General features: G+C 41.5%; 1 protein-coding gene across 2 annotated transcripts in view; it reads left to right on the forward strand.

Moving 5' to 3' along the window:
* LOC136674627 (rab GTPase-activating protein 1) overlaps positions 1-12,638 on the forward strand; it is a 90,472-nt gene that overhangs the window by 63,615 nt on the left and 14,219 nt on the right. For both annotated transcript variants that reach the window (XM_066650713.1, XM_066650714.1), the window contains 9 exons: positions 359-472; positions 1,288-1,362; positions 2,488-2,613; positions 2,964-3,107; positions 3,199-3,240; positions 4,491-4,619; positions 7,936-8,028; positions 10,384-10,494; positions 11,130-11,234. In XM_066650713.1, coding sequence (XP_066506810.1) covers positions 359-472; positions 1,288-1,362; positions 2,488-2,613; positions 2,964-3,107; positions 3,199-3,240; positions 4,491-4,619; positions 7,936-8,028; positions 10,384-10,494; positions 11,130-11,234 — 939 coding nt within the window. The remainder of the gene's footprint in view (positions 1-358; positions 473-1,287; positions 1,363-2,487; positions 2,614-2,963; positions 3,108-3,198; positions 3,241-4,490; positions 4,620-7,935; positions 8,029-10,383; positions 10,495-11,129; positions 11,235-12,638) is intronic.

The following is a 12,638-nucleotide window of genomic DNA, read 5'->3' on the forward strand; positions in this document are numbered from 1 at the left end:
TATATTACAGCCATAATAACCAGCTGGGAGTCATGGGAGAAATCCATAGACATACACACAGACACTCGTCTCTCCCCAGTCTGCCCACGCATCCAACTGGGGATAAGAACAGTGTGTACCAGCAAGGCCTTGCTAAGACCTTGTGTGTGCTCTGCACTTTAGCACACAAACACACACACACACACTCTGACATTGCCCCCTAGTGGGTGTTCCGGCCCATAGCTTCGGAGCACTGTGTGAGTTCCTTTTCAGGTCAAAATCTCCCAGAAATGTCAGATTACAGATGTATTTCGGTTTGAGATAAAACAGTAAAAGGGCTGCGCTTTTGCTAATTATTCCCCTCTCTGTCTCTGAACAGGAGTCTCCTCAGGACAGTGCCATCACCCGAGACATTAATCGCACATTCCCAGCACATGACTACTTCAAGGACACAGGAGGAGATGGCCAAGACTCGCTGTACAAGATCTGTAAGGTGAGGAGGAATCGCAACCCTGCTTCTGTGTGTCAGTCCTGTTTATTGTTTTGTTTAGTAGTAGTACAGATAGCACATCTAATTATTAATAAATAAGTTAATTCCAACTTCTCCTGGAGGGGGCGCCAGTCCTTCACAGGGTGACACACACTCACACCTGTGGATACGTGTGAATATTTCCCACCCCTGACTCAGAATGCACGACGGCTGGATTGACTCGTGCGGTTTGGACGGAAGTCCCTATTATTTGTTGTAATGTACAGCAAATATTACTCTGCCTTTGGTAAAACACTCATATTTGCTTAAACGTCTGGGACTACATCCCGTCTTATTTATTAGGTCACTGGGTTTAGTGTGAAAGCTGTAAAGGATAGAGGTGGAGTAGAGATAGATCGTTTGATCTGTGTCTTTAGGCGTCTCTTAATAATTCACCCGTCCTCCTCTCTGGGTGTTTACTACATCATTCAGAGGCGTATGGATTTTCCAGAACTTACCTCATAAGTCAGTCAGCGCACCGTTCGCTTTCAGCACCTCAGGGACCTCACACTGGCTCAATTAAGAGTTCAGCAGGTTTAATATGGTACTTAATAATTGCCACAGCCACACACTCATTTCAAATGAAAACATTAACGTAGTTTTCAGGTGAAAGTGGGTCGGGGATGTGTTTTTATGTAGATGTCAAACATGAGTGGAGCAGAACACAGAATGCACTGTAAAGTCATATGCAAGCGTTCGTCAAATAACGTGGTTTGCTTGATTTTCTGAATGAAAGAACATTTTCTTTAACGGGAACATATTTCTGCATGTTTCCTCAGGCGTACTCTGTGTATGATGAAGAGATCGGCTACTGTCAGGGTCAGTCCTTCCTGGCTGCCGTGCTGCTGCTACATGTAAGTAATGTGGTTGTGGAGGATTAGGGGAAATGTAGTTGTATTCTTGCTGGAACAGTTATGCCATTTTATCTGTCAGTATTTAAATGTGGAGAATATTTAAACATGAAAAATGCTTTTATAGACATAGCAGAGCATTCATTTATTCATTCCTTCATTCATTCATTATCTGTAACTCTTATCCAGTTCAGGGTCGCGGTGGGTCCAGAGCCTACCTCGAATCATTGGACGCAAGGCAGGAATACACCCTGGAGGGGGCGCCAGTCCTTCACAGGGCAACACACACACACACACACACACACACACACACACCTACGGACACTTTTGAGTCGCCAATCCACCTACCAACATGTGTTTTTGGACTGTGGGAGGAAACCGGAGCACCCGGAGGAAACCCACGCAGACGCAGGGAGAACACACCACACTCCTCAGAGACAGTCACCCAGAGGAAACCCACGCAGACACAGAAAGTACACACCACACTCCTCACAGACAGTCACCCGGAGGAAACCCACGCAGAGACAGAGAGTACACACCACACTCCTCACAGAAAGTCACCCGGTGGAAACCCACGCAGACACAGGGAGAACACACCACACTCCTCACAGACAGTCACCCGGAGGAAACCCACGCAGACACAGGGAGAACACACCACATTCCTCACCGACAGTCACCCGGAGGAAACCCACGCAGACACATGGAGAACACAGGGAGAACACACCACACTCCTCACAGACAGTCACCAGGAGCGGGACACGAACTCACAACTCCCTGGAGCTGTGTGACTGCAACCTGCTGCACCACCGTGCCGCCCCATAACAGAGCATTACAACAAAATTTCATTTCTGCAGTTAAGCAAACCATGGCAGTGAACACTAGTAACTAGGGGTCTGTGCCCACGCACACATGCACACAGAGTGGTGGAAAGACACGGCGATGTTTCACAAGGGCCATTCAGCCATGGTTGTTGAGGGAAAAGACAGTGCTGTTCCTTCACCCCCTTCTCCTACTTTTTCTGTTGGGCAAGAGCATCAAACTTGTTGTCTCTCCCCCAAAAATATGTTAACTGTTCAGATAATAAAGAGGATAAATTCTCTCGAATAATAAATGTATGTCTGTACCCAGATGCCAGAGGAGCAGGCATTTAGTGTTCTTGTGAAGATCATGTTTGACTACGGTCTCAGGGAGCTCTTCAAACAGAACTTTGAAGACCTGCACTGCAAGTTCTTTCAGCTGGAGAGACTCATGCAGGTGTGTGATTCATTACCACATTGTTACATGTGCTGTTTACTGTGAAAACTTAAAGGCCCATTTCTCTTTTAAAACCTGTTTTCCTGAGCCACTGTAAAGGCTTAAAAAATACACTTATAAATACACTACACTAAGTTTATATGTTTCAAACCACTCCGAATGATTTTTATTTATATTTTAACAAATAAAAACAGTAAATAACTGAAATATTAGAATGTATTAATTTGAAATACATTTACAGAAATTATAACAAATTGGTTGAATTCCATTTTAATGTGTTGTAATTGATTTCGCGGATTTGAGGATTGTGTGGTAAATAGTGAAGACACTCCATCGCCGTATCTCTGCAGGAATACATTCCAGACCTGTACTCACACTTCTTAAGCATTGGCCTAGAAGCTCACATGTACGCCTCCCAGTGGTTCCTCACGCTCTTTACAGCCAAGTTCCCTCTCTACATGGTGTTTCACATCATAGACCTGCTGCTGTGTGAGGTGAGCTAGCTCTCTGATGATTCTGTGCTTTCCCTTTAATTTGTGTGTATAGTCCTGTTACATTATACCACTGTCTTTCTTTTTAATGCAGGGTATCAGTGTCATATTTAATGTGGCTCTGGCTTTACTGAAGGTAAGAACAATGAACACACAGTTATAGCGCATATAACAGTCTTATATCATCGCTGTCCAAATAAAAACATGTATCAGCTGATGTTTGGTTTACTATATCATTTGAAAACTGTAGTTTCACTTTCCTAAATTAACATATAGGAAGAAATAAAATGTTAAACGTGTTTTTCACTTATAAAACAGGTCATTTGACCTGTGTTTTAACTGTGACTTAACTGTATAATGACTACTTTGCATCTTCTAGAACTGTCTTAAAGGCTAAGCAGCAGCTCTATGAAAGTGTCAAACAAATAAATACAGTGGAATTTGAGTTCCTAACTTGTGTTTATTGATAGTCAGAAAACATGTTATTTCTTAGTAATTCAAGGAATAAGGTTTAAAAGACCGTTGCCCCCTCAACGGTGTTGGGAAACTCTAATAGGCGTCTTGCCTGTGACGTAGACGGTGGACAACAACTCTAGAAGCTGCACTTAATTTAATGTAAAATGACGAAAAGGTGTGTTGTTTTTGGCTGCAATCATTCAATGTACAGTGGGACATCTGTGCACAAATGGCCCAAACATCCCAAAATATCCAGAAAATGGACTAAATTTGTCAACTTTAAACGGACACTTTGGAAAGGACCATCCGCTCACTCCGTTGTCTGTAGCTCATTTCACTGGCGCTTTTCCAACAATATGGGCATGTAAGGACACCAACGAAAGGTGTTCAAGAGCCTCTGTAACATGGAGGTAAACAGGGTAAGGACACTCACTTCGCCTGTTTTAGTTGGTGTTAGTTAACGTTAGCTTGACTCGCTAAACTCGGTGGCTCAGATTATACTCGGCTACGTAGCTGCATTACGGAGGTTTATAGTGTCGGATGAATTCGAGTTCGACTTCGATCACATTTACAAGAATAACGGTACCTCTACATTTGAGTTTAGCTTATTGCTAGGCTATTGTCATGAATAATGTTGGTTATTTAGCTAGATACTGTCATAACAGTCAGTCATAACGGTGTTTTACCGCGGCGTTGTTCAGCTGTTGTCCACCAGTGACGTCACGGTCGCGTTCAAGAATTTCCGTAGCGAGCTCGGGTTTTTCCGTCAATTTAATAAAATTGTCAGTTTTAAAGCAAATTAGGCTGCTATTTTCATTTTAATTCATACTTATATCTGTCAGTAACTACAATAATGTGGAATATTCATGGGGGTCCATTAAGTGGTGTTTAGCGTTTAAGTTGCAGCTGTTCTGCTCTCTCTCCTGTCAGACTTCTAAGGATGACTTGCTGCAGGCTGATTTTGAAGGAGCGCTGAAGTTCTTCCGTGTTCCCGTGCCCAAACGGTACCGCTCTGAGGAGAACGCCAAGAAGCTCATGGAGTTAGCATGTAGCATGAAGGTAACAGACGGCTTATCTTTAAACAACCTCAATATCCTTTAGGCCTTTAAATGCACACAAGGGGTTTTCCTAGAGGAAGTAAGCTACTTTATGTATAAAGTTAAATCTTTTTTGCGCATTTTAGTGTACAGCTTCTGTTTATTTGTCAAGTTTAAAATATTTAAGTAAAACAAGACTTACCCAGTAAACAAGGAACGTCCCTGGACGTTCAAAATAGGTCTAAAAGTAGTCTGTCCGTCAAGGACATATTTTAAACGTCAATGGACGTCCAAAATCCATCTTAATAAGTTAGTTAAGTGGTGAACAATCGATAACGTCAGTGGACGTCCAAAACGCGTTTTATACAAGTAATTTATTTCAGGACCAATTAATAACGTCAATGGACGTCCAAAATACGTCTAATAGTCGTCTTTTCAATGTCTGTGTTTGGACGTCTTTTCAACTTTCATTTTCAACCTTAAGAGAACGTTGATTAGACGGCAGTCATTACGTTATTACAACGTTGAATCAACGGCTAAATGTTTACTGGGTACATTTGAAACGTGCCACAATGATTGCACAAGCCACATTAATAGATTCAGTTCAATTAATTGTTCTTTAAAACGTGATTTCACTTAGAGAATCAGCAGAAGTTTCCAAGCATCCCCAACTTAATACATTTTCTTTCATTGCATTACAGATGAGCCAATCATAAGCAGACATTTGCATGCAGATTTGGGGCACTCCTGGTCATGTTTTGTATAAGTTTAAAACATGTTAGTAAAAGAAACACGAAGAGCTAGCACAGAAACGTTAAATGTCAATGTTAAAGAGCTCATTATGAGGTTTCAGCTGCTTCTCTCTTTGCATTTTCAGAAGTCTATAAATCTGTAGATACTAAGTCCCACTGTGTGCTTCCGTGTTGCAGAACAGTCCTCTTCAATGGCCAGCAGGGGGCAGTATGGTATCATAGTAGAGACATAGAAAGGTTAGGTGTTCAATGTCATAATCATCCTTGATTAACATACTGCGATTTGGAATCCTTTATACACAGAATGTGTAGACAGCTAATGTAATACGTTATATGACTTTTGCTCAGTAGTTTGTAGTGGTATAGTGTAGCAGTGCGGTTTCTCAGTACTCTGCCAAACCGCTGAAATAACAGACCAAAGGAACAATACATAACCATAACACATTTGAATTGGTAAAAAGGAGGGAATAAGACCTTATTTACTTTAAAAAATATTTAAAATGCTTTTAAAATAAGAGTTTCTCTGCTATTTATGTATTCACCAAGCACCCAGTCATTCTGTAAACGAGGTCACACCTTCACAAACTCACAAACCCTCGTGTGACTGCTTCCTAACACAGATGTATCGTTCCCTTTGAATCATGATGTCCCTAAGTGACATGTACTGAACGTAGTTCTGTTTTTCCAATACTGATATCAGCACTATTTCACTACCTTGCATGTTAACATTTAGTTCAGACCAGATTCAGAGGGGTCTAATAGCTTAAACTGTACCTCTTTAGCATTGTTTACACAAATATCCGCATAAACATAAGAAGAAAGTTGAGAAGAAGTAGTAGAAGAGGGATGGAGGTAGTTTGCTGGTGTCACCTGTATCCTGATTCTGTCAGCAGAGGGCCAGCAGGAGGCTGGGAGCAGGTGTGGGCAGAACAGAGTGGTGCTGCAGTAATACTGGAGCAATGTCACCCACCGCAGCAGAAAGATAGATGATGAAGACCATACATGCCGCTGAACAACATGTTCATAAACAAGAAGAAAGATAGATGTTCTCTTAATTTGTGATTCTGCTCTGCTGAAGTGTGTGTGTGTACAGTAGTCTGACTCCTGTCAGTTCATGACTGATTGAGTCTCCACTGGGCATCTCTCCCACTCGTTGCCCAACACAAAACCCCCTTTCTATTTGTCCTGTGAACACCCACCCCCTTTAAGCCCTGTCTACCTCTGAATGCAGAGTCTGTGTTAAGATGGACTACGTGCTGTTGCAGTTGGAGGCCTCAGCTTTAAAATGCTTAAGCTTCGGCTTGGCCTCTTTTTAAAAAAGCTCAATTGAAACCCATTTACAAATTAAAAAGAGCCTTTATCACTTAACGTATCTATTTTTTGAAAATAGTGTCATGTTTACGCTCTGTATTTATTACACATAGGTTAGCTTTTATTATTATAGTGCTTTTTAACACCAGTGTTGTCACAGAATAGTTTTACAGACACTATGAAGGGGAAGAATTTTATTCACGTTTCATAATAACCAGTACTGAACACAACAGCTAATTGTTAGATTAGCAGGAACCGTTTAGAGCTCCTGCTAAAGTGATTTAGCTGTTTCTCTCTGCCTTTTATACAAACCCAGAACATGTTGCCTCTAAAATGTCTATAAAAAAGCACAAATGCAAAACTGCACAGTCATTTACTGTACATCGGAGTGTGAACAAATAGTAGTGTGTTGTGAAGGTTGGTGTGACTGGAAACTGCTGGTTTTAAGGCCAGCGTTGTGGTATTGATGTGTGACACTGCACAATCTTACTGCTATTTGGGCTTTTAAACAGACCTCATTTATACAGACATCACATATTAACAGCACTCACCGGGAACTGGATCATCCAGTTTGGAAATAACAGATCTTAATAGAGGGATAAGTATCGCTCTCACGTTTACACAAACACCTGCAAGAGAGTTCGCCTAAAGAAACTGGGTTATTCAGAGAGAGAAACTGCAGTGTTAAGGGTAATAGATTCAGCTGAAACTGTGTAGGTTGCCAGGGACAGTGTGTTAGAATTTGGAAACTAATTAGTTGTTTGTTGTTGCAGCATTTGTAACGGGCTTTACTGGTTCTGAAAACAGTGCAGATGTTACTGTCATTGCTCATAAACTACTCAACACAGTTAGATTACAGACGCTTTAGGTGTTACATGTGTCATGGACTTGACTGTTTATAAATGCACTGGTTTATCCTTAGTGCAACCACAAATACACTGTAAAATGTTTCTTGTAAATTTTACAGTAAAATACTGGCAGCAGAGTTCGCAGGCATTTACCGTAATTTTACAGGAACACTACTGTATTTCAAATTTACAGCATATTACTGTAATTGAGTATTACAATAAAATACTGTAGCAGACTTGCTGTAAATTTACAGCAATATTTTACAGTGTAGGTTTCATTGCAACTGTTTTTTTTCCCACATTTGTACAGAATGCAGTCCATCGTTTATGAATATTTCATCCAACCACTAATTATTTAGTTCTGTTATTTGCCTTGTGTACCTTATCTTTGTGTGTGTGTATGTCCCTGTGTGTGTGTTTGTAACAGATCAGTCAGAAAAAGTTGAAGAAATATGAGAAGGAGTACCATACAATACGAGAACAACAGGAACAACAAGAGGCCCCCATAGAGAGATATGAGGTAATGGATGTGCTGTGTGTGTTGGACAAACATTTCTGTGGAAAGTGCAGTCATTATTCTGTGACTGTGTGTATTTACATATGTTCTATTTTTGCCTGTGTGACTTTGTGAAGAAAAAAAACCTGTGGTTTTCATGGAGAGGAATGAGTTTTTGTGCATTTCTAGAAATCTATTTGCATATATGTAAACACGTTATCTGTTTCTGGTTAAACACTTTGTGCATTTGCAACAGTGCGTGAATATGTGTGTGTGTATGTGTGTGTATTAGAACTTCTGATACATTTTAGGTGTATCATCAGTAAGCTTTTCTGTTCACCTAAAGTTATTTGCACGATCTGTTTTTTAAGCATTTGAATGTGTGGAATACGCATTGTTTTTAAGAAATCCAGAGACATTTTAGTTTCTGCACACATCTTGTTCATATTTCCATAAGGTATTTTTGTTTGGTTTGGTATGTGCACACAGTATTTGCATGCTTTTCACACTGCTTTTGTGTGTGTGTGTGAGAGTGTGAGAATTTCATCTAACGTGTAAATCCGCATGCCATTTTGCACCCACTGCTCTACTGAACCTGAATACATTTCAGTCCCAGCACCCATCCCCCCACCCCCCCCCCCACTCCTATTAGCATATGCATTTTGTGGAAGTAATGAGCAATAAACCTGGAAAAATCTCACTGCCGGCTCAGAAGAGAGCAGATAGCCATAGAGTTCGGTACGATGATGGAATGATGAAATGAAGGATGGATCACTGTTGACTGCATTCCTCCACTTAACTCTTTGCTCTTTCTCTTGAATTAAAGAAATGATTTAAGAACCGTCAGTCACAGAGATGTTGAAACACACACACACACACACACACACACACACACATACACGGCAAGAGACCTTTGCTTTGCTCTGTGGTCCTGCCTGTTATAGACATGTAGCCGTTCTTGTCTATCTGTAGTCTGCACTAGAAATGTGCATTGGTTCCCTGTACAGTGTAGCACAGGCCAAGAATACCACCAGAAAAGAATTAGCAGGACACTGACATGCAAAATTTTTGTATGTATTTATGTTCAGTTAATTATATTACGGGCGGCACGGTGGCGCAGCAGGTAGTGTTGCAGTCACACAGCTCCACAGATTGTGGGTTCAATTCCCGCGCCGGGTGACTGTCTGTGAGGAGTGTGGTGTGTTCTCCCTGTGTCTGTGTGGGTTTCCTCCTGGTGAGTGTCTGTGAGGATTGTGGTGTGTTCTCCCTGTGTCTGCGTGGGTTTCCTCCTGGTGACTGTCTGTGAGGAGTATGGTGTGTTCTCTCAGTGTCTGCGAGGGTTTCCTCCGGGTGACTGTCTGTGAGGAGCGTGGTGTATTCTCCCTGTGTCTGTGTGGGTTTCCTCCTGGTGACTGTCTGTGAGGAGTGTGGTGTGTTCTCTCTGTGTCTGCGAGGGTTTCCTCTGGGTGACTGTCTGTGAGGAGCGTGGTGTGTTCTCCCTGTGTCTGCGTGGGTTTCCTCCTGGTGATTGTCTGTGAGGAGTGTGGTGTGTTCTCTCTGTGTCTGCGTGGATTTCTTCCGGGTGACTGTCTGTGAAGAGTGTGGTGTGTTCTATCTGTGTCTGCGAGGGTTTCCTCTGAGTGAATGTCTGTGAGGAGTGTGGTGTGTTCTCCCTGTGTCCGCATGGGTTTCCTCCGGGTGCTCCGGTTTCCTCCCACAGTCCAAAAACACATGTTGGTAGGTGGATTGGCGACTCAAAAGTGTCCGTAGGTGTGAGTGTGTGTGAGTGAATATGTGAGTGTCTGCTGCCCTGTGAAGGACTGGCGCCCCCTCCAGGGTGTATTCCCGCCTTGCGCCCAATGAATCCAGGTAGGCTCTGGACCCACCGCGACCCTGAACTGGATAAGGGTTACAGATAATGAATGAATAATTATATTACATTTCAACCTTTCTACACAAAATGAGTATGTCACTAAGGATGCATTGTAATAATGTGACTAAGACAAGAGAGAGATTGCAGCAGAAAGACCCTTGACAATGAAAACATTGCCCTGTTCCCACTGTGAATAAACAGGGCTGCCACATCCCCCAGCGTGGATCAAAATCCTGTGGACAAGCTGCCTTCATCATCATTTGTTTTGGTGAAAATTAACACAATTCCAAGCTCAGTCAGGAGACTGTTGAGAAAAATAGCTGTTAGATCTCTAACTAAATGTGTTTTAAATCAGCTGTGAGTAGGGGATATTCTCAGAGGTTGCTCTCTCACTGCCGTAGTTAGCAATTACATAGACACTGTCACAAGATCACTTAGTCAGACTCTCAACACACACACACACTCACACACACACACCTGAACCCTGTCCTTTGTCTTGCCCACAGAGGGAGAACAGGCGTCTGCAGGAGGCGAACATGCGTCTTGAGCAGGAAAACGATGACCTGGCCCATGAGCTGGTCAGCAGCAAAATCTCTCTACGGAAAGATCTGGACAACGTGAGCTTTTCATTGACGTTTTATTTGTTTATCCTTATTCAAGTCTGCAGAGTTGAACTTAGCAGCTAAGCAAAGTGCAGTGTAGCTGGAGTGTATTCATAATATGAATTGCATTATTTGAAAGTATACTGTAATATAAGGTGACAAACATATATCTAAAAGTAAAATAATGAAACGGTGAAACTGCATAATAGTGGAACAATGGAAATTGTGTTCATTTGTTCTAGTAGGTTGAATGATAGATTAGCATGTTCTTTATTTGTGTTTCTATTGTTTATTTTCTTTTCACTTTCTAATCCCTCAGCTTATTACATATCAAACCTTAATCTTCAGTAACTACCTGACCACTGTGCAAGCCGTCTGAGCTATTCTAGATGTTCTAAACTTTATGATCTGTTGTTAACTTTGGCCCTCAGACCAGTTTGGACTTTCACTTTCGGTGCTGAACGATCAGAACGCTGTGGTTATTTTTTTTTTATCCAGTAAAGCCATTTTGACCCTCCTGGGTGTTTAAATTGCACCTTCTGTTGTTGTGACCGTACAGTCACACAGTGTTTTCAGGCCGAGTTCTTGCTCATAGTTGTGTAAAACAATAGACAATAACCACTGTTTATGTGCATGTGTGTGTTTTTTAGGCAGAGGAAAAAGCAGATGCCCTAAACAAAGAGCTCCTAATCACAAAACAGAAGCTAATAGACTCTGAGGACGAGAAGAGGCGGCTAGAGGAGGAGTCTGCACAGGTCAGACTTTTTTTTCTACTTCCATTTCAGTTTGAGAACTATTTTAACACCCCCACATCAACTTTACTTCACCTGCTTTCACCCAAGTAGTGTATCTTTAGCATTGGACTAGTGAAGTAAATACAGCACAGCTAACTAGCTAAGCAGAACTGGTAGCACGAGGTCATACAAGGTCAATGCTAAACATAAGAAAAGGTAACACTGTGTTCAACCTGAGTGAAATTGCTGGATGAGGAATACATGTGATCTTAAGAGACCAACATGTTCGTACACTTTAAAATATTGGAGAGAAATATAATTCTGATATAATCCTTAGGTAATGAGGACTTCATACTGCATCAGAAAGCTGTTGTTACTCTGTGTGTCGGTTAAATCGCTGCACACACTCACTCACACTTTAAAAATCATAACCAAAGGCAGTCAGCCTACATATACTGCCAACACTTTGAAAGACGTGTACAGTATTATATGAGTTCAACATAGGCTTATTGTTCTAGATCAATGTAAAGGGTAAGTTCTACTGCAGCAGTCTGCACTTTGACTGTTGACTCAGTCCTTTGCCCTTCCAAGGAGTCATCTTATGAACTTTGCTAGAGCTAGTGTAGTAACGGGACATGCCTTAGGTTCATACACTAGGGAAACCCTGAGGGGAAACGGCAAGAGAAAGTCATGTTTAAAAATGGTCCTGAAATGGAGGGCATGATTCTCCCATTCCACTCCGGTGCAGCACCCCTTGATATTCTCTTTATTCCTATTTGCTCTTCTGACGGTGCTGTCATTAGTAAAGTTCCCCAAGGCTGAGGCTGAGTGACAGTAGAGTGGCTGAGTGTTATATTAAATTGCTGTAGATTCTCCTGAGATTTTAGTGCTTTTATTGGTGGCACAATAAATGCCTGTGGACAGTAGATTCTTTAGAAACTGCAGAGACTTGTGTACCAGAGGGGACAGTTGGGTTAAATATGGGTTTACAATGATGTGGAAGATTTCCCTTGTGGAGATGAGAGAAGGAAGGGGGAAGAAGAGAGAGAGGGAAAGGTAAAGACTTGGTTCTTGGTTAAGAAAAAAGAAAAAGAGAGAATTGTAATCTTTTAAACTTCACTGGAGATGTTAATATACAACCCATGGCTGCTAGACAAACAAATACTGAACAAAACCCTTTGTATGGTAGAGGTACATTGCCCATTAAAGGTGCAACCAGTGTAAATGTACAGTGGTGTTAAAGTCCACTTGTGTTCTCTAAAGGTACATTACATTCTTTTCAGATCTGAATATTTGTATATTTCATTTCATTTCATTATGGAACTGTGTAAAATAAAAGAATACAAGTCCTGGAGATGTAATAAGGCGTATGAAATTAAAACCATTTTAAAATCTACTAATATAATGGAATAAGGTACAGTTATG

The sequence above is a fragment of the Hoplias malabaricus genome, chromosome 18, assembly GCF_029633855.1.
Source record: "Hoplias malabaricus isolate fHopMal1 chromosome 18, fHopMal1.hap1, whole genome shotgun sequence".
Lineage (NCBI taxonomy): Eukaryota > Metazoa > Chordata > Actinopteri > Characiformes > Erythrinidae > Hoplias > Hoplias malabaricus.